The sequence below is a fragment of the Ambystoma mexicanum genome, chromosome 1p (assembly GCF_040938575.1).
Source record: "Ambystoma mexicanum isolate Mex_15411 chromosome 1p, UKY_AmexF1_1, whole genome shotgun sequence".
NCBI lineage: Eukaryota > Metazoa > Chordata > Amphibia > Caudata > Ambystomatidae > Ambystoma > Ambystoma mexicanum.
Window position 1 is genome coordinate 616,843,165 of NC_090921.1, and position 22,648 is coordinate 616,865,812.

At 48.4% G+C, this 22,648-nt stretch overlaps 1 protein-coding gene across 4 annotated transcripts in view; it reads left to right on the forward strand.

The window, feature by feature from the left end:
- The window catches only part of LMNB2 (lamin B2), a 162,025-nt gene that overhangs the window by 83,542 nt on the left and 55,835 nt on the right, over nucleotides 1–22,648 (forward strand). For all 4 annotated transcript variants that reach the window (XM_069649601.1, XM_069649600.1, XM_069649603.1 and 1 more), the window contains exons 9-10: nucleotides 1,358–1,465; nucleotides 11,588–11,707. In XM_069649601.1, coding sequence (XP_069505702.1) covers nucleotides 1,358–1,465; nucleotides 11,588–11,707 — 228 coding nt within the window. The remainder of the gene's footprint in view (nucleotides 1–1,357; nucleotides 1,466–11,587; nucleotides 11,708–22,648) is intronic.

Consider the following 22,648-nt stretch of genomic DNA (forward strand, 5'->3'; position numbering starts at 1 on the left):
GGTCGCCTTTGGTGCTTGTTTTGCTCCATTTTTCTTGGCCTATTTATGGGGAAGTGTTGTGTAGAAAGTCTCAACAGCCACACCACATTCCATAGCAGTCTTCCAAAAGCGTTTTTTTCAGGCTTTAGTCCCAGACTAGAGTACTTATTGGAGAAAATAAGAGGGGGAGGCATTACATTGCCAACCATGACTATGAAAGGTTTATTCATGTCATTGGGTAATTGTTGGTGTTAAGCCTTCCAACAAAGACATGCTATTCCCTGCAGTTTTTTTTTTTGGACTGGTTTGGTCAAATATGAATTGCTAAAATGGTTGGCAATAGTCTAAAACATAGTTTAGGCAGATTTTGAATGGAAGGTCCTATGTAGTAAACACTGAGAAAACGAGGCTCAAAGTGTTTACATGGGAGCATCCATTTTGTGATTTCAGGCAGCCTCCTCAGCTCTCTTTGCAGCACTAAACAAGCCGCAAAAGCCCCCTACTGGGAGCTTTTGCTTACTGCAGCCAGAGCAGAGCTGAGGAGGCTGCCTTCACTTTCATTTTAGTTTCCTATGCTCCCCAAGCCCAGGGAAGCACAGAAAACGTAAAATGAAGGCAGGAGACTCCCAGCGAAAGCTGCTGCAGTGAGAAGCATTTCAAAACGCCTGCATTGTTCTGCCTGCCTGGCTTTCCCTCTGGGTCTCCGGTGGGAGCCACGGCAGGCAGAAACGCAACGCGGTTGTGATTCAAAAACGCTGCAGGTTTTTCTAGTTTCTCGGGCTCCTCTGGCTCGGAGGAGCGCGGGAAACTTGGAAAGAAAAACTGCAGCGTTTTTAAACACAACGTATCTTTGTTTGCGGTCGCTTCAGCTTGGAGCTACCGCAAACATAAATACGTTTTTAAAGCTGCGGAAAACTTAGGAAAAAAAACACAGCTGGTGCTTATTTAAAAAAAAAAAGCTTTCCTGCCTGTAGTCTCTGGTCTCCGTCCTCTGAATCCGGTACCAATGAAGCAAAAGCCACCCAGTGGTAGCTTTTGTTTACTACAGCTGGCTGGCTTTTGCTTCATTAGTGCCGCAAAGGCAAGCACAGGCGCCATCCATTTGCTCAATACTTTACATACGGACTTTAAAAAATATATTTTTTAGATATTTTTTATTATTGGCCATTTTTCTGGGCAATAATATTTTTGACCGAACCTTTCCTTTAAGCCTAAACGACCAGAATTGCCTCAAGTTGTTTAAGAGAAACTTTTGTTGTATTTGAAAGTTGCTCAATTAACAGTGTGGGGTAGACTCCATTAGGAACTTTCAATTCCTGTATCTTATGCACCAGAATGTTAATTGGAATCGGTGTAACCTGCATACATGTTTTTTTAGGATCAATCGCTGGGTAACTGGAGATTAAAGCGACAGATTGGAGATGGTGAAGAGATGGCTTACAAATTTACTCCCAAATATACCCTAAAGGCTGGACAGACTGTGAAGGTATGGTGTTTTCCCCTCTAATTTTAGTTAATTGAGTGATTAGGAGGCTAGCTTTTTTCCACTTCAAATATGTATGTAGCAATTGTATGTTCAAACCACAGGTTTTTAATGTTTTGTCTCCAATTTATTGCCGTCTCAAATGCTGCAAACCTCTGACTAGGTGAGAATGTGATTGTCCCTATTAAGTTGTTGTTGGGCACAATCACTAGCTTTTACTCTAATTTCATTCTAATATCAAGCTTGATATTGAGGCAGACTATCAAAGTACACTTTCATTTATGTTCAGCATGTGTACATGTAACATCTTTGTGATGCAGGTTTAAAATGTAGTCCCATTCCATGTATTGGTTAAGAAGCAAGTTTTCATGGGTTCCTCAAAGTACTGTAAATGAAAAGCATGACCTATTTGAGCGCTAAAGAGCTTTTAAAGAGCCCAAGGGCAGCCAGTTTATTTGGGCAGACTTTCGTAGAAAACTTTTTTGCTGAAATGAGCTGTGGGTAGATCTGCCTTTGGCTGAGGCCTCCCTCTGGAACAGCCCTACAACTCAAACTTGAAGAGAATCGTCTCCGGTTCTGGAAGCACCTTAAGACCTTCCTCTTTGCTTCTGCCTTCACTCCTCCTCTCCCCTGCTGATCTGGTCTGTCTCTGCATCGTGCACCTGGTTATCTCTGACTTTCAGGCCCAGGTACATGCTCACCCTGCTAACCACCCGCACTGCATCCTGGCAATCCCTTGCACTGGGGTCTGTATCTGTAACACTACAGACTGCACAGCCCGCCTGCCCCCCCCCCCCAACTTTCTTTTTCTGCACTTATGAGACTCACCTTGTCTGTTGCTTTTAACCTAGCACTTTACACTTGCTGGCTGCACTACCACTGTTGCTTTTTATTTATTTACTTGTAGTCCTTTGCTCAGCACTTTCCACTTATCCAGCATGGGGTCTGGCATGGCTGGGGCTGGGTTTGCGGTAACAGAAAAAAAGTTTGTTTCCAAACTGTCTTTCTCCAATAAACCATCACTGAGCTCTGAGTCATACTGCCCCAGCTAATGACTGCCCTCTACCCAAGCCCCTTCTCTGAAGATAATCTTCAGATTTTTACCGCACGTTCAAGTGTTGGGAGTCCTCGTACTTTGCTCTTCAAGCTTTTTGCTGCGTTTTTTAGAGTTGAACTCTGTCGGTCAATCGAGCCCATGTGTTCCATCTGACTAACTGGGACCTGTTTTTTTTTTCATCACCCCTCAAGGGCTGTGTTCTTCTTGGAGGCTTCCAAGATTATTCAGGCCTACACTGCGTGGATCATGTCGGACGAGAAGGGTGGCGCTTCCCTCTTCAAGCTCTGCTCAACTGTGGTTTGCGTACATGGACAAGCATTCCCTGTACTGCTTGCACCCGAGGAGGATTGTGTGTTTTGCTGTGACTTCTCGAAGCACATGTTGAAGGATCAACAACTACGTTTGAAGTGTCGTTGCAGTCCAAGGCCTCTCTACCCCAGTTGCCACCCAGGGGCATGCATCTCCCAGATCCGGAAAACCTTAGCAGGCTGCTAAGTCCTTTGAGGACACCCCACCTGTGGGGGCCCAACACAAGGCCAAGCACTGCGAGTCCTCTTCTGTCAGCATCGCTGGTGCAGCAGGTCCAGCGACGGTCCGGGCGCAATCGGCCTTAGTCTCCATCCACCACTCTGTATCGTCATCCAAGAGGAAGTTAACTAGCCCCGGGAGGTATCCAACACACCCACGACGGAGAGGGACAAGGGAGACAAGGGGTCTGATACGGCCAGGAAGGAAAAGGCCAAACTGGCCAAAGGCTAGGCTTTCTGTGAAGGCCCAGGTGCCCCATACAAAACAGTTGCCCTACCTCGTGGTGGTGGTGGTGGTCTCTTGAAGGTTGTAGGGGCGGAACCGCTTCCTCCCAGGAGGGAGGCTAGGAGCATGCCTGCTGAGAGCCCCCCAGAGAAGTGGAAGCCGGACCTCAGCCCGAGACTGACCCCTCTGGACCTGAAAAGGGGGGAGGTGCGGGGGCAGTGGCGTCGAGGGCCTCCAAGGTAGACATTTCTTCGGCTGCAGACTAGATGGTTTCCATCCACACTGCCCAGGAGGGCAATGACTAGGAAAATGCTGTAGACTCACCCCACGACGGGGGCCGATGACGGTTCCCATCGATGGAGGCAACAACTAGGGGCCCCAGGATGACCAGGTCCCAGATCCCAGCTCGCCAACAACGCTGATTCCACCTAGACATTCACTGGACAGCCTCTCGACCCTACACATGCCCCGAGCCTCTCCGCAGGATGTTGGATCTTTCCATGTGGTGATTGCCCGAGCATCAGAGCTCTTCCAGCTTATATCAACGCAGGGGGGCTAAGGCGAAGACCATCCCCTTGGTGCCGCTCCTGGACGATGTTTGGAACGAAGGGCTGGCTCTGCTGATGAACACCTCCAGCCCCAGCGAAGAGGGACCGATTGGAGTAGTATAGGGTGCTTGACTGTGCCCAAGTGCTTACGGTCTCAACCGTCGCCAGACTCGGTGGTCTTGGCAGCCACCAGGAAGAAATCATCTGGCTATACTTCCTCCCCTTCATCCACCCCTCCAGACAGCGAGGGGATGAAGTTGGATTTGATGGGTAGGAAGGTGATCTACTCAGCGATGACTGTCATGGCTGCCAAATCTTGCGATTGTGGCCAAGCTGGGAACTTTGGTTTAAGCTGGCCCCACTGCTGGACTTCCTCCCCAATGATAAGCGGGTTGAGGCTTTGGGGATCCTTCAGTGGCCCTGGACATCGCGCTCACAGGTTTCCAGCACATGGGAAACAGAGCTTGTCTTTGCTGTCGTGGATGGCTCAAGGCCACCATCTTTAGACAGGCGGTCCAGACAAGGGTTTTGGACATGCCCTTTGATGGGGACAACCTGTTAGGGAAGGCTGTGGATGAATCTCTCCAGGCCATCAAGGCGGAAACTGAGCATGCCTTGGGCACCCAACAGCAACGACTACTGTCCTTTCGTTCCTGAGGAGGGAAGTCTATCCGCTCTTCGAAGGTTTTCAGGGGGTAGAGGGGCTCGTCGTGCGGTCAGCCCTACCATTCCTGCACTCAGGAAGCCATTAGAGGTCACTCCAAGGCCTTCAGGGGAGGACATCGCCGGGGTCCGCAAGGCAGCCAGTCTACCTCCAAGCAAGATTGAACCGTCAAGGACGTTGGGCCAACACCTGTGCACCCCGGTGGGTGGCCGGCTGGCGACCCTCGTCAGCGTTTGGGAGAGTATCTCCACCGACAGATGGGTGCTGGGTGCTCTTGCCCACAGACACACCTTAGCATTCCAACGAAGTATCCGCAAATACCACTGGTGTCCCAAAAGGAAAACCATGTCCCTCAGCTGCTGCTGGGGATTCAGGCCATGTTACTGAAAGGGGTGATGAAGCTGGTTCCACGGTGACTGCAGGGCTCCAGACTTTACTCGAGTTACTTCCTCGTACAAAAGGAGACCTGGGGCTGGAGGCCCATCCTTGACCTATGACCGCTCAACAAATACGTTAAGTTCAGAATTGGTCACGTTGCAGCACGTGCTCAGCCAGCTGGAGTAGAGGGACTTTCTATTCTAGTTTGATCTGGAGGGTGCATACTTCCACATCCCCATACACAAAGGACATTTCAAGTTTCTGTGCGTTGTCGTTCAGGGGAAACGGAAGCAGCATCATTTCAAGGCCTTGCCAGTCGGGCTGAAGTCAGCGCCCGGAGTCTTCAAGTGCTTGGTGCTGGTGGCGTCCCATCTCAGACTACAGGGATCCACATTTACCCCTACCTGGTGTTAGGCACGATTGTATGCAGTACCCTTTGGGTGCACTAAAACAACCCGACCTCCTGACAATAGGAACCCAACCTTTGCTATAAGTCTGTACTACACAGGTTGGTAGTGTGGTCGAGTAGCCTGGCTTATCTCAAGAGGGGTCAATGTGAGCTGTAGGGGAGTTACAGATTCACAGTGACAAGTATTCAAAAACTCTTAAACTGTTTAATCAAGAAACCTAGTGTGTATCGTCAGTTAAAATAAGCCTTCAGAAGGGAGCAGTATAAAGCAACACACTTCAAAAATACACTTATCTAAATCAGCAAATACCCATTTGGGATGATACGCAGGCACTACCTACACCCTCAGGTGACTTCAATAGCTAGGGTGCTGTTGGCATTCATATATCACTGTTGCATTTAGAATATTCTTGGAGTAGTGTTAGAGAGGAGAGTTCAGAATAAAACAAGTATTCAGCTATTCATAAGTATGAAGTACTTGTGCAAAGTCAGTTAACCCTTTCCTGGAAGGGAGGCAGATCACAAGCAGAAGTCATTCAGGGAGCCAGACCAGCAAATGTTAAGTTGGCAAAAGTTAAGGTAACTGAAGCCCTTCTTGCAGGTAACTAGAAAGTCTTTTCCAATGTCTAAAGTATTTGTAGAATAGAAGAAAATCAAAATAGGGCCACAATCTGATTAGGCTTGTGAAGTAGCTGCAAGCAAGTCTCCAACGAGGACAAGTGGCTACACAACAAGAGGTAATTTCTATTAGACTTCACAGTACCTGTTCCTGTGCAGCTCTGCAGATCTCACTGTGCCTCAGTTATGGGGACAAGAGGGAGGACTTCTGGGGACTCTTGCACTGCAATGGGGCGGTCACTACTTGTAACCGGCAATCTTCAAAACAAGTGGCAATATAGCAACATGGCGGTTCCTGGCTGTCGATGCGCTTTCCTTGCATTTTGGGGCTCAAGCTCGGTCAGTCCTGCTTCTTGGGAGTCCGGAGGATCTTCCTGGAGCTCTTGGCCAGCTTAAAAGCAACGCACACAAACTCCTCTCCCTGGCTATCCGGTTCCAGCAGTGACTGCAGTGGCAACTCCCCCGCTTAGAGGATATCCAGGTGGCTTACTGGAGTTGATTGGTCCAACTCAAAGGGAGAAGTCGTCCTTGCAGGGGCTTCAGTCGATATGAATTTGGAGTTTCAGCACAGCAGCAGGGCTTCACCGGGCAAACCAACAGTTCAGGAGTTGCAGCAGGCGCCTCTTCCTTCGTCCAGTGTCGACTACCTTCCGAGCCAAAAAGCCTTGCCTTTTATTCAGTCCTCTCCCATTCATTTCTGCCTAGCTCACTCAGCTGGGTTGCTGTCCTTGCCTGACAGCCAGCCGGCCAATCACTTAAGAGTGCATTCCTGTCTCCTAGGAGACTAAGCACAGGGAGTTTCGGGCACCTCTCTTGCTTCCGGCCCCCGCCAGACACCCTGGAGCCAGAGGTGGGCTTCACTTGTGAAACCTGCCAAAGGCAAAATGAACAAAGGGACCAAACTGGTTTGGCGGGCAGAGTAAATCTCAAGAAGGACCTTTCCACAAAGAAATGGCGCCAAAAAACCCGGCCATTATGACTAATGGCACCCATGGGTGCTTTACAGTGGCTGCAAACACAGCCCGCAGTAAAATCTGATAATGGTAGTAAAAAGTAAACCAGTGCCACCAGCCATTCAGTGAAGAAAGGGTAACATAAAAATGTTACATGAGAAGCTACACAAAGGGATACTATAACCCCTCCAGCACTCTATTGGAAGATAGTGTTTGCTAGGTCTAGGAAGTTAAATGTTAGTAAAGTCAATTTCACTTTACTGCTCTGGGAAACAGTTTATCGCAGAGAAAGTATTTAAATCTTTGAGGAATCTGAAAGACTTGCCTGTGTCACTACACTGAAGGTGCTGTGTGACACATTGGGGGGGGGGGAATGGGGTCTCGCTTTCCAGGTAAAAAAAAATCAAGTCCTAAAAATCCAGCAAAGTTGCTGGGGGTCTCTAAGGTAGAGGGAATTAGCACATTTCTGAGAACTCTCCCTAACCGAGACTACACATTTATCTGCATGTTATTACGTAACCCGCCTTTTGGTATAGGCCTGTACTACAAAAGTTGGTAGTGTCTGAGCATCCAGGCTTATCTCAAAAGGGTTTAATGTGAGCTCGAGCTGTAGCAATGGAATCCCCCAATACAAGTAGCCAAGTATGTACTTAATGTTTTTGTACTAAATAATTATTTGACAGTACTTTTTAAATAAGCATGCTTTAAAGGGCAATGTATGTAACAATCAAATATACTTAAATACTTTTCCAGAATCAACGCAAAGCTAGTAGATACTCTTTAAAGATGCTTACACACTTCACCCGGAGGCAACTTCACTAACCAGTACAGCAATGGCATTTATATATCACTAGTACACTTTGTAGATTGAGGTTTGTAGAAAGGAAAGGTTCGAGAAAGCAAAAAGGTTGGTGGTTCTCAGAGCATGTATCTTCCAATGAAGTCTATATAAAAACCTTTCCCTGCATGTTTAGTTTAAAACCAATGTATCACTTATGAGGGACAGTAAGTATCAGTCAAATTGATTAGAAGAGTCTGCAGGGAGACAGGACAGCTAAAGTCAACTGGAGCAAAGTCTATTGAGCTGAGGCACTTCTTAGATAGTAAGTCTTGCACAAAGTTTGTTTAAGAAAAATCACTGTCTGGTCACAAGCTGTTACACTTGTAATGGGTACAGCTGAAATGGGTAGAGCTGAAATCCACACTAGCATGGTAGCTACTGCAAATCTCAACTAAGAGCAAAGCTAGCGACACAGAGGCAAGTACCCTAAGTCACAACAGTACCTTTTGGTTAGAAGTGGTCCAGCTGGCTTCTGTCTGGTTGCAGCGATGCAGATCCTTGGTTCCAGGGCCTCGTGGGGACAAAAGGGAGGATGCCTGGCGACTCCTGCAACAGCAATTCGGCGGTCAGCAGCAGCTACGGGCTCTCTTTCGGATCAGTGGCATTTAGTGGTTTCAGCGCTTGGTAAACAGCACCACTGCAGATCTTGGCTACCGGTTGGGTTTCCTTCACTCCTTGAGTCCTGCACTCTGGTGAGGAGACTAGAGCTCTGGTCGTCCTGTTTCTGGAGGGTCCTGCAGAGGCTCTTGGCGATTTTTGGCTGGATCACAGTTGCACTCAATGGATTTCTTGACCACTGGCACCCACTTTCTACAGCAGCAAAGTACAGCCAGTCAGGGAAGATGGTCCATTGGAGTTCGTCTCGGGATTAGTTGGGTCCACTAACCCAAGGGAAGTCGTCCCTTCCGGAAAATCTCGTCAATAGAAACCGTTTCAGCACAGCAGCAGGGCTTCACCGGGCAGTTCAACTGTCCAGGAGAATCCAGCAAGCTTCATTCACGGTTTCTTCGGGTTAGTCTTCCCAGTGGTCGACTGTCATCGATCCCAAAACCCTCACCTTTTAAGCAGGTTTCTCCCATTCATGCACAGCCTAGCTGTCAAACTGCAGGGTGGCTGTCCTTTCAGCGGACTGGGTGCATTCAGGTATTCCTAAAGACAAAGGACCGTGGAGATTCGGACCCTCCCTCGCTTCCTGCCCTTCCAGATACACTGGAGCCAGGTGCGGGTATCGGTACTGAAGCCTGCCAAAGGCAAAACTAACAGGGCTGAAACCTGACTTGGCACGCGGAGTAAAACCCAAAAAAGACCTTGCAAACAAAATGGTGAAAAAAGACTGGGCCATTTTGACACAATGGTCACCCATGGGTGCTATACTGCAGCTGAGGTTTCAGCCTGCGGAAGAAAAGCACGATGTTAGGAAGATTAAACTGCCACCAGCCGTTTAAAGTAGTGACGGTAACATACAAAAGTTAGATAGTAGGTAGGAAAAGGGGCTACTAAGTAACCCCCCAGTACTCTACATAAGATGGGGGCGTGCTCGACCTACAAAGGGAAAAGGTAAGTCCATTACACTTTACTATGCTTGGGAACATTCGTTCACACAAGGAAAGGTATTTTAACCTTATTACCTTATGAGAAATCTAAAGGATTTCTCCGTCTGTTCTGAAGGTGCTGTCACCATACAAAAAGTTGATGCCTATGCAGTTTGTCAGACTCCAAAAACAAAAACACCTAATCCAAATCGGGGTCAAAACACATGAGTGAGAAGGGCTCTCAAGGGTTAAAATGAAGAAGTCCTAAAGTCCAGCAAAAGAGCCTGGGGTCTCCAAGTTGGCTCGGAAATGAGAATTCTCCCTAACAGGTGGTCCACTTGAGTGAGGGTGTAAGTAAAGAGGGGGGGGGCGGAGCGGAAGGTGCTTCTTCAGAGTTCAGAAGAGTAATAGCCTGACAGGAACTTTTACTTTGAAGCTATCCTCAACGAAATCTGTCTGGTAGTGCTGGTGCTTCCTGGGTTACAATCTTGAAATGGTCAGCAGCCTTCCTTAGGAGGGTGTTGAATAAAATGTGTCAATGGGCAAAGAGTCCTGGGGCTGAATGACGGGAGGAGCATCCAAGAAAATATTGTCTGGGTCAGGTTCATTGGCCGGGGTATTGGGCACCTCATCAGCAGGGGCCCAGTTATTGGTACTTGAGCTGGGACTTTATGTCCTCATCTAGATCATACTGGTCTTCTTTGAAGATACTCATGGGTAGATATCTAGGGCAGGGGATGAAAACTGCACCTTCAGAGTGGGGGGCATGCGAGATATAGGGCAAGTATCTATATGCAGATGCCTCTTGAACGTCCTCAAATTTGTCTGAAAAGTTGATAATTCAGACAATCTCCATTCAGGCCTCAAATTTCTCCCTAATCACACAAAGGAAGATGATTCATGTGGGGGAGGAAAGGATGGAGTTACTGTAACAGGATCCTGCTACTGGGGGCAAGGCTGGAGAATAGGGCCAGAGCTCAGAGAATGGGCATTAGAGCGCTTCTCCGGAAGCTAAGGAAGTGTTTTGGAAAGGGGGGCCAGTTTTTGGCACATCTTTCGATGCTATCGCACCAAGGGCCAAAGATTTATGGGAGGCACCCAGTAGAGTTGAAGTCTTGGGGCCATGAGCAGGCCACGATGGCGGGAACACAGCAGGCTCTGAACCGCGAGGTTCAGTAAGCGTCAACGTTTGGCAGGTGACTGTCTTCGAGTCAGAGCTAAACCTAAACACACAACCCCCAGGTTTCATAGTATGGTGTGTGCTTGTCTCTGGGGATGTGCACTCCCATCGCACTGCTGTTCGGCATGCTTATCCGGGCCGGGGAAGGACGCTCTGGAAGACTCCACAGGTGTGTACAGCGTCTGAGTTGGAGCTGTGGCTGACAATAGACTCCTCGTCTGAGGCAACAGCAGGAGTGACTCTCAGCTTGCATGGCCTAGGCCTCCCACCGCTTGGTGCACCTGTCTTTCGGGGTTTTTTGCTAAGTTTACATGCCTTGCAGCGCCACTTGTCAAGAGGCACCAATAGTACTCTTAGGTGGCCTTCCAGGAGAATTTGCTGTTTCAGGCAAAATTTAAAAACTGTTGGCTCCATTGTAGAGAATAGGCACCCAGACAGAAGTGGAAGGGGGGGGGCTTAAGAAATGTGCCCCCACTGTGAAGCTAGGCCTGAGGGCCAAGAAAAGAGTGTAGAAATGGCGAAACGGGAACAGCTGTTGAGGATGTCGAGCAGTCAAACGGCCTTAGAAGATGTTTGCCAGTTAAAACGTCAAGATGCAATAGCAATATAAACTTGATAGACTAGCTCTGCATTAAGTGACTGACCAGAAAGGCAGAAATAAACTGGTGGGGACATCAACCATGAAGGATTTTGGGTACACTACATGTCATATTAGGCATAGTCACAACCAGGTTGACATCCATTTTCGATCTTCGAAAGACAGATACGATAGTCCGTGATTACCACTAAATGTTGGACCATATGCAGAGCATGTGATTCTATCAATTACAATTGCAATGCATGCCATACATAATATACAATTTCATACACAACCCTTACAAATGACTGTACCTGCACATGTAGGAGCAGGATAGGGAACGCCCCTGTTAAAGCCCGGTTACTCTGTGCCAACCACTGGATGGTGGACTATAGAGAGCATGTTTTTCTAAGCAGATTAAAGTCTGACTATTACTGGTAAGTAACATTTGTCAGTTTCTCATTCATGGTTCATACTTTTTCCTTTTAGGGATGTTTCGGACGATCTGTGAACCTGGAGTAACTTTATCTCCATTTTCCAGCAATCTAAATTTCTGTTAGATTGTAATTTATTTACTGTACAATTAACAATCACTCATTTGGTTTTACTCCTCAGATTTATGGTGCAGATTCAGGAGTTACCCATAGCCCACCGTCAGTCCTTTTGTGGAAGGGCCAAAGCAGCTGGGGAACAGGATCCAGTATCCGGACATATCTGGTCAATGCTGATGGAGAGGTACTGCGTTCAGATTAACTATATGAAATGTATTTTAATTGCAAGAGTTAAATTTGCCAGAACCCAATGTCTGCCAATTGTCCTCCCCAGAGCTTGGAAAGGGCAGGGTGACCTATGCAATATTTGTCTGTTGGTTTGGCTGTTTCATTGAGGAGTCTGAAATAGTGGTCTGATACATATTTGGTTTACCAGCTTTGCCAAATTTCTAGGCATGCTTTCCTATTAACTTGTGTATTTTGATTTCTGTTTTCTCTGCTGGAGTTATGCTGGTGGGAGTGACTAATGTGCCACCCTCGGACAATTTCCAATAAAGGATTTCATGGTTGGATATATGGGATGATCTCTTAGGAAGGATGTCGACCAAGTGCCTTTGCCATTCTCATGGCATTGGCTTCTATTCTATTATTCAGGCTCTGGCACTTGGTGTTCTTCAGTTAGGGTCCCTTCTCTGCATGTGCTTTTCTCGTATGGAATTCACCTCCCTGCCCCAAAAACACCAGGACTTGTTTCCAATCCCTTTTACTGCTTTAGGCTCTGCTGTGGGTGCTGAAATAACTAAATGTACTTGAATGGCAGCTGCTAGAATGTGCATTCCGTTCAAACCTGATTTTCTCCTGGACCCTTGATTTTGCAACATTCCCTCTTCTACATTCAAATGTGCTTGGCAAAGTGTTTTGGAGAGGGTGGTAATGCAATGGTGGAGGAGGTCAAAACACCTGCATGGCATTGGAATGAGTCTAAATTAAGCATTTGAAGCCCAGATATTTTAATGAATGCAAAAAATGAAGCATTAAACTTTAACCCAAAATAACCTTGAAGGTATAATTTTTTTTGGGCGATGTCCCCCAAGCTCCATGTTAAATACCCCCTACCCACCAGATATAGAACCCCTTACCCCAAATCTTCTTTATGAAATTCGTTTTTGTTGTTGTTTTTAATGATATCATTTTGTTTTCACTAAAATCACTGGATAATGAGCTCCAGTAAATGTTCTAGGCAATTCGGCGTGGTTCTGGCTAACCAGAAATATGCCTGGGGAGGTCTTTGAACAAGCTGAGATAGATGGTCTGCCCCATCTGAACACAGCTAAGAAATTACAGAAGCAGACTCTGGGACTTGTGGACCTTCCCTACAATTTCCTCCAATTGGATAACTTATGATATTGGCAGGGTGAAAAATGGAAAGTTGCATGCTACTAGCTCGCGATTTAAAGCCACCTCAATTCTACACAGCACACCAGGTCTTACTCACCAACCCTCCATTATCACTAGCCTAGTGAGAGTGCACATTTATTGGGTTTTAGGTGACGTGTCCTTTGCGAAGCACTTGGTGCTTGACCTTCGAGGCACTGGTTAATTGAACACCTATGAAACCAAATAATGGATACTGAGTGCATGCTGCAGTGAATGGTGCCTGTGGTGGTCCCTCACGTCCTTTGGAATGTTTATCACTGCACTGGAGAGCCCTCCCTGCCCATCCAGTCTGTTGGCACTCTCCCATGGTACCTCCAGATGGGGAGGAAGATAATTTCACTCTGCCTTCTCATAGCACCTATAGGATATCATTGACCAGAAAAAGCTGTGCCAGGCAAGGAAACTGCTTTCTGTGTATTCTGGCACAGTGACAGACTGGTTTATGACTGGGACCAGTAGAGCCACCCCCGAGGCTTCCTGTGAATGACTAAAACAAGACATTCCAAGGCTGCTTACAAAAGGCTAAAACCTGGCAGGTTTCAGTTTCTCAGTAAAGGGGTGGAAATCTAATAAAACGGAGTATATCTGCTTAGTACCAGAGGCAAATGCGGATAATGTGCCGTCACCAAGGTTCAATGTGTACTATTCTGTTGTGCAGCCTAGGCCTCGCTTTGTCAAGCACATCAGTCAACAATGTAGAATGCAGTGGAAAGAGTGTTGGTGCTGCAGTTTCAGAGCCATTGACAAAAACTCCTGGTCTAGGTCATGGTGGAAGTTTGCAAAAGATTTCCACCTGTGCCCCTCCTCCTTTCCTACCACCCATTCACTTAGTAGTTTGCCCAGAGCACACATCTCTGCCTGTCCTGAGTATTCTGCATACAGATGTTAACACTAATGTAGAACTGGCATCTTCCTCATCCCTAGTTTAGATGCATGGCTTCCTGGTGATTGCAACCGCCGCTTCCTTGGCCATGCCACTACCCTCAACTCTTGTGTGAGCCAAACTGGTTGTGTGCCTCGGGCCTGGGCAAACTATACCCCAAGTGCTACCTCTGCTAAAGCGTCTCCTGTTGAGGCACGTATAAGGCCTCTTGTCTGCATGGCCCCTCATCTTTTGGGCATTAATGTTGTCTTCCCACCTTCTGTGTATAGCCTGAGATCACGGCAGATATTATTCTAATTTCTTTGAAAAAGGAATTCTTTGCCAGCACTTCTGCCTGTTAAGTTGGCAAACACTGTTGGCCTTAGTTTTCCACAAGTGCTACATACTTGGCTATCATTTCTCCCTGAAGTTCTTTTAGACTTGTTTAAATCTGGAGACTTCTCCCGCCACTTTACTCCCCAACCGATCTTATGCATTGTCCTTCCATGGATTCCTCATCTTGGATAACTTCTCCCGCTTTGCATCTCTCGAATTCAAGCAGGGGACGCTGTACGCTCTGGCATCAGTGGTCATTGAGTTATCTTCGTGACTGGGTGTGATGTCGATTCCAGTACAAATGGCGTGCTCATTGCCCCATGACCTATTGGTTTTTTTTTCCTGCATTCTCAGGACTCTACTCTGGAAATTAACCAGGGTGAAACTCTAGCACACTTTCAAAAAAGTCCTTTGATTTTTTTTTTAATTCATATATTTCTTAGTCTACTGCCATGATTGCAGCACTAAAATGTCAATCACTGATCCTCTCGGTACCGGCAAAAATTGTGGCAGACTGCGTCTCGTGTCAATTTGTCACCTAAAGCCTTAACGGCGACCCTCCAAATTGGCCCTGGGTTGTTGGTCGCCAATTATCTCCAGCATTGGTATCTTTCATGGATTCAGATGCTTGAATATTCCCCGTCAGACTGGGAATCCTCGTATTCCCAGTCTGGCGGGGAATATTCAAGCATCTGAATCTATGAAAGATACCAATGCTGGAGAAATACAGTTACAGGTAAGTAACTAAGGCATCTGAGGCGCAAAATCTCCCCGGCCAATAAATTGCCAGAGAACGGAAAAATGAACGGTTGAATTAGCACTGTAAAAGATCTCCCTCTAGGAGCGACTCCCATCGTTCCTGTTCATCAAAGAAAAGGAGGCATTCGTCCAGACTTCTCCAGAAAGACTGGTATGTTTCCCATTTAAATCCACCTCAACAGAAGTGGAATGAATTTTGCATCTACATGATGCAGGACTTTGAGAAAGCCGGCCTATTTGTTCTCTTACTCTGGAGGAAAAAGAAAATTGTGACCGCACCCGACAAAGCCGGCAACGACTGTTCAGCAACCACATTGTGCACCAAACATCCTGAGATCGGTGAAATCCTTGATTCGAGGACTGTAGATGCCACCGGAGGCTGATACGGTTTGGTGCACCACCGTAAAAAAAATGCATTTGTAGACTGTCGAAGATCCCTTGACTAGATTTACTCCAAGTGTAGAAGGGATTTTATATCCTCTTTCCAGGACCTTTTCGATGCTGATGACCCAGCTCCCTTTTGGGTTTGAGCCGTTGGGTCTTCCTCAGCATGAGTTTCAGGAGGGGGGAAAAAGGCCATCTGATCTAGCCTCTGCCCTGCACGACGCAAGGGGCTTGGACACCTGAGGTGGAATTCCCACAAGGAGATCCTCGAGCCGATTCTAGGAGAATGATGGCAAAGGTGACTGCCTTCAATTGGAACTCCCCAGCCAGTGACCTCTCTGAATGTGAATTGACAGACCTTCTAGGCAAGGGCACAACTGTCCTTCCCTTGCACAATGCCATCAAAAATCCCCTCATTGAGCTATGGAAGTCTTCCTCCTCTGGGACAGTTGGCCACAGATTTAATAAGAAATGCAGACCAGCCTTGTTTTATACAGAATTCCTTACAGACCACCAGCATGAGTCTGGTAGTACCGGCTGCAACTCTTTGCAACAAAGATGACGCTATCCCTCTTCTCACCCCACCCCCAACAGGAATGACCAATGTTATGACTCCCTGGCTAAAAAGGTTTTTGCCTCTGGCGTCATGGCGCTAAAGGCTGTGTGAGCACACGCTAATTTATGGTCTGTAATGGCTCAAGCGGTAGAGAACACCCCTGAAGGGGAAATGAGAAAAGGCTTCCTTTACATTGTGGAAGATGGAAAAGAAGCCATGTGCCAGTCCCTTCAAATGGGACATGACTAACTGTCAGAAGATCTATAACGAGTTAAGTTGTGCAAATATTTGCTTGGCTCACAATCTGCATCCAAGCAAAACTGCTTGACATGCCTTTTTGATGGTACACACCTTTTTGGCCCTTGAAAAATTACAGGCTTCCAAGGCTGCGGAAAAGTCTTTACGGTAGGCAATAAGCAACCTGCACAACATCCAACCCGTTGGAAGGGCAAAACAATTTGTTACTATTGTGGACCAAGGCAAGCAATCCGCTGCCCACCAAGGTCAGACTATTCCCTTGAACTTCCAGAGGTTGCAGTGCATCCTCTGTTGCAAAACCTTGTTAGTCTTCCGCCATGGTACACTGGGGGGGGGGCGTCTGTCACACCATTTGCAATAATTGTGCGCATTACTTTAGATGTGTTTCAGGTAGTCTCGGGCTTACTGCATCCCTTTTTTGAAGCACCCTCCTGAGCCTTACCACCTCCGCCCAGATCACCTGCTCCACAGCACTGCTCCTCAGAGGTTTCCTCTACAAGGAAACTAATGGGGTTGTACTCACTATTTTTTGGTCCCAAAGGACTGAGATCAGTGACCCATGAGGGCGCTTCAAGGGAAGAACAAGTTCAAGACTGTAACACACTGGCAGATCCTGCAGGCCCTAGAAATTCAGGGTTGGTTAGTGTCGCTTACTTCCATGTGCTGATCCATCCAAGCACACGAAGTGCCTGAGGTTTGTTATAGAGAACACCAATTACCCTTTTCGGGTTTACCTCCGCCATGAGGGTCTTCACCACGCTGTTGGCGGTAGTGCCAGCCAGTGTTGAGAAACTAGGGATTCACCTTGTTCCTTACTTTGGCAATTGATCTCCAATAATTCCAAGACGGGAATCTACAGAAATATTCAATAATTTGTTAGTGTTCTCCAACATGGGGTCTGGCATGGATTCACATGCTCGTGAATATTCCCAGTCAGACTGGGAATCGTCTGTAAAAGAAGACAAATCTTTTATTTCTGAACTTTCTCCTAACAACCAGTCACTGTGCTCTGGGTCATACTGCCCTCTACCTAAGCTTCTCCTCTGGCAGTCATCTTCAGATTTTTACAGCACGTTCGTGGTGAGGGTCCCCGTGCTTGGCTCTCGAGCTTTTACAGTGTTTTTTGGTTTTTGGAAGACTTTTACTCTATTTTTTGGGCAATCGAGCACCTGTGCGCCATCGATCAACCTTCTGACTAATCAGTTTTTTGATTATTCTACACCCCTCAAGTGCGAATTTCGAGTTTCTTCATGGGGGATTCCAGAAGATTCTTCAAGGCCTACACTGCGTGGAGCATGGTGGATGAGAAGGATTCACCCACCTTTTCAAGCTTTGTACTGACTGCGGAACGTTTATAGGGATGATAAATGTTCCCTGTGCCTTTACTGCCCGTACCCGACGCACAAGAATGAAGATTGTGGATTTTGCCGTGAATTCTCGACTCTCACAATGAAGGATTGGCGTAGCCGGCTGAAGTGGCTACAGGCCAAGGCCTCTGCACTGGGTGGGTCCCAGGAGTATGCCTCCCCTGGATCCAGGAATGCTGAGCAGGCTTCCAAGTCCTTTGAGGGCGCCCCTCCTGCAGGGGTCCAACAAAAGGCTAAGAACCAGGAGCTCCTGCGGCCAGGGCGTGTCAGTCTCCAGCGACTTCAGTCAACGCTTAGGATCTTCGTCCAAGAGGAAGTCAGACCATCCGGGCAAACTCAAGGTGGCCCCGGAAACGACCTAGGAGAAGTCCAAAGCCAGCCTGCTCCACCCCCCCACTCCCCACCCAAGCAGGACATGGGTCCGGTCCTGACCGTCAAGGCCCAGGTACACTCGGTTGAGGCTCCGTCTTCCACCTCGATGCGAAGAAAGGTGGGGGGGGGGCACGGAGGTCCTCCAGGGCACAGATATCTCCTCTGAGGAGCTAGTTACCTTCAGACCATCCAGGATGAAGGCGACAAGGGAAACGTCGGGGTCACGCCCTACGATGAGGTGAGGGCGATGAAGATGACACCATCGAAGGTGACGGAGGGCGGCGAGGGCTCTCTTACTGCGCCCCAGCTTCCTATTCCACCTCTGCCTCAGCAGCCCCCTAGAGACCTCTGGACATTACTCTACTCGACATACTCTGGTATCCGAGATGCAGAGGATGATGCTGGTTCCGTCGATGGCCCTGCCTGCGGCACCCACTGCCTCCTTGCCACCCTTTGCTGCCCTCTCCTCTCCCAAGGGATGACAGATCCTGGCATGACGGGCACAGACAGTGGGATAGGGGACATCCGGTCGCTGCTGTCCAGATCCTCCCTGCCGGGCGAGGTAGGCATGTTACATGCAATCATCTCCAGAGCTTCGGAGCTCTTCCAGCTCGTGCTGGAGGACGACTTCTTGTACCAGCGCCGAGGGGTGAAGATAGACCATCCTTTCAGTCCCACTCCTGGATGACATTTGTGACGAAGGCTTTTCTCAGAAGAAATACAGGGTGTCAGACTCTGTGCACAAGTGCTCGCATGCCCAACTGTCACCACTGGTCTCTGCAACCACCCCTCCAGACAGCGATGGAAAGAAGTTGGATGCTATGGGACGACGTGTTATCTACTCTGCAGTGACGACCATCAAGGCCGCCAACGCCCTCTATCGTGGCACGATACGACCGGGAGCTGTGGTTCAAGCTCGCTCCCCTTCTGGACTTCCTCCCAGACAAGAGGTCGGAGGCCCTGGAGATACTGCAAGAAGGCGAGGTGGCATCGGACCATGCCATCACGGTGGCCAGATATCGCCGACACAGGATTCCGCCAGATGGGCAACAGCATTTGCCTTCGTCGTGGCTGGCCCAAAGCCACCAACTTTCGACAGGATGTTCAGACGGGGGTTTTGGACATCTCCTTTGACAATCACTTCGGGGGGGGCTGTAGATTAGTCTCTACAGGCCATCAAGGTGGAGACGGCACGTGCCCTGGGCACGCTACAGCAGCGATGGCTGTCCTTTTGATCCCCAGGAGGCAGGTCTCCCTGTTCTTCCAAGGGTTACAGCAGGAGTTCCTCTTCGTACCCTCCTGCTCGTCGGCCTAGGAGACCAAGACCAACGCTTTCGGAGGACGTCGACATCCAAGCAAGAATGAACAGGCCATGATGTTGGGCCCACACCCGTGCACCCCGGTGGAAGGCTGGCTGGTGAATGTCGGCATGTGGAAGACCATCTCTGCTAACTATTAGGTGCTAGACGATCGCACCCACACACACCCTGGTGTTTCAACAGAAGTGTCCCCAAATACCATCAGTGGCCTGTCAGGAAACCTACCTCCCCAGCTGCTGCTGGAGGTTCAGGCCATTCTAAAGAAAGGGGCTATGGAGCTCGTCCCTGCAGCTCTGTAGTGTACTCAAGGTACTTCCTCGTGAGCAAGAAGATAGTGGGCTGGAGGCCCATTCTCGACCTCAGACGACAGTTCCGAATCGTCACTCAACGCATGCTTGGACAGCTGGAAGAGGGAAACTTTGTTGTCGTTGGCCCTAGAGGATGCGTACTTCCACATCCCAAGTCACAAGGGACACTGCAAGTTTCTGCACTTTGTCGTCCAGGGGAAGCATTACCAATTCAGGGCCCTTCCCTTCAGATTGAAGTTGGCGCCAAGGGTCTTAAAGTGCCTGGTGCCGGTGGCGCACATCTGCGACTGCAAGGGATCCACGTCTACCCTTAGTTGGACTGGCTCATCCAGGCCAGCTCAAGGAGCATTGCCGTCTACCACAAGTCGAGGACTGTCCGTCTATTGATGGATCTGGGGTTCTCTGAATTATGCAAAGTACTGATTGACTCCATCGGAGGGAGTGCTGTTCCTGGGATCCCGGTTCAACAGTGTAATAGCTGGCGTCACTGTTGGATGGCCGCCACACTCTCCTCCTGGGCAAGGTGCAACGGCTGTTCGCTCTGAAGATCGCCACAATGAGGGCCATAAAGTCTCTGCGACTCTTCAGGCTACAGATGCAGCCACTGCAGGGGTTCCTAGACGCCCGTTGGATTAAAGTGTCGCAGCTTCCAGGACAAGATCGCTCTCGACGAGGGTCAGTTGGGTGATGAGATGGTGGGGTGTGCGCGCTCATCTGACCGGAGGTGTGCATTTCCAGGCGCCTCTCCTGTAAACCACCTTAGTTGACTTTCCACGAGACAAGGGTGGTGCTGCGAACGCAACCCTCCTTCATGCCCGAGGTACCGTCACTCATCGAAACGAGCCCTTGGTGTTACCTGTGTTTTTTCTGACGCCTTTGTCACCGGCTGAAAGGACTTTGCACTCGCTGGATGTGGCTAGAGCGCTGAAGTTTTATGTGGCCCGCACAAAAGTTTCGAGAGAACCTCTCAGCTCTTTGTGAACTTTGGTCCTGTGAACCATGGGAAGGCCCTCTCCAAGGCTTCCATTTCCAGGTGGCTCTCAGCGTTCCTGTCTGGTGTGCCCCTGCTGACCTCTGCAGGGCTGCTACATTGAGGTGACTGTGCTGTGCAACCTGTTCGCTTGAAGGTGAGCCTGGTGAGGGTGTAGGAGATGCTCATTTTGAGCCTTGCCACCTCCTGTGGTTGGGCATGTGAATCCATGCCAGACCCCATACTGAAAAACAACTTATTTACCTGTTCTCCAGCATGAATTCATGTGCTACCCCTCTACGGCTCTTCTTAGTCCTACTGCCACTTTACGTGCTTCCAAATCTATATATGGCTGCCAAAGGAGGGTTTTGGGTAGTGGGCAGTCATTGACTGGGGGCAGTATGACCCAGAGCTCAGTGATTGGTTGTTAGGAGACAGTTCAGAAATGAAACTTTTTTTCTTTACCAAGGATTCCCAGCCAGACTGTGAATCCATGCCAGACCCATGCTGGAGAACAGTTACAGGTAAGTAACTTGTTTCTTTCGCTCTTTCCTGCCGGTGAAGGCTCCTGCCCCGTCATGGAACTCAACGTGGTGCTCACTAGGCTCGTGGCAACCCCCTTCGAGCTTAGGCATCAGGCACTTCTCGTTTCTCTTGTGTAAAAAGCTTTCCTTGTGGCCATCACCTCTGCCAGGAGGGTGGGTGAGGTCCAGTCCCATCCTGCCAACAAACAGCCTATTACTTTCCATGACTATGCTGGTGCTCCTTCATGCCAAAGTTTGTCGGAATTCCACCTCAAGCCTTTGGTGTTGCATGTGTGTTTTTTCCGAAGCTTTAGTCACCGGCTGAAAGGGCCTTGCACTAGCTGGACATTGCTTGTGGTGTGCACGAAGAGTTTTCAGAAGACATTTCAACTGTTTGAAATTTGGTCCTTTGAACCATGGGAAGGCCTTGTCCAAGGCTTCAATCTGCAGGTGGCTCTCCGTATCAGTCAATGGTTGGCCAACCTCTGCCCGGCCATTAGAGAGCACTTTCCGCCAGAGCAATCGCTGCGACAATGGCGTTCCGGTCTGGTGTGCCCCTGCTGGACATCTGCAGGGCTAATGTGTGGAGCTATACACAAACATCTTCACGGGGTTCTACTGCAGACTGGGATTCCAGAGAGTCCAGGGTCTTGCCATCTCCCATGTTTAATGTTGTATGGCATTCATGAGCATGTGAATCAATGCCAGACCCAATGCTGGAGAGGGGACACGTTACTATCCTCCAGTGTAGGTCTTGCATGGATACTCATGCAAACCCTCCATCCTACCCTTCTGCAGCTCTTCTTGGTCATACTGCCACTGTACATGCTTACCAAATCTGAACATGGCTGCCAGAGGGGCTTGGGGAGAGGGCAGTCATTGGCTGGGGGCAGTATAACCCAGAGTACAGTGATTGGCTTGTGTGAAAGTGAAACTTCTTTTTAACAGTATTCCCGGCCGGACCGGGAATATTCATGAGCATGTGAATCCATGCTGGACAACAAGTTGCAGGTAAGTAACTTGGTCCTTCTTTCAGTAAGGATTTTTCCTCTAAAGAGCTCGCAAAAATGATCCCCAACTACATTGTGATCCTTTTACAACGAAGCATTCTTTGACTTTCCTTTCTATACATATTTATAGTAATTGTGTGTGCCTTCTCTTATTTGGCATCTACTCCATTGTGCTAGACCTGTGCCGCTGGCACTGCTACCATTTGGAGAGACTGGGCTTAAGTTCACTAGTAATACTTGAGTCAGGGAGTTGTGCCTAAGCTGTGCACGTCAAATGTACTAGCCCACTCGCACTAGCGCAGAGCTTTTGTGAAGGACCAGTATAATCTGCATGTACTATACCTATTTGAAACTTTTAATTGACACTACAAATAAACTGCAGTTAAATGTTTTTTGACTGCATGGCTTCCTTTGGGGTGTCGGCATTGGACCAAATATGAATTTTGCTTTTGGTAACTTCATTTTACCGACCGTACTGGTAAATCAGTTCTTATGTAAGAACTCTGATCTAGTGGGATTGTTGAGAATTTGTAAAAGCCTGCCTGAGGACCCGTACCACAGAGCCTTACACTACATTGAGTAACTACCTGGTGGAAGAATACACAGCAGAGTTAGTATACACAGCAGAGTTAGTATACACAGCAGAGTTAGTTAGTTTCTGATGTTTGTTAATCTGCTTAGAATCACATGCTGTGCATAGGTCCGACATCCAGTGGTCACTGC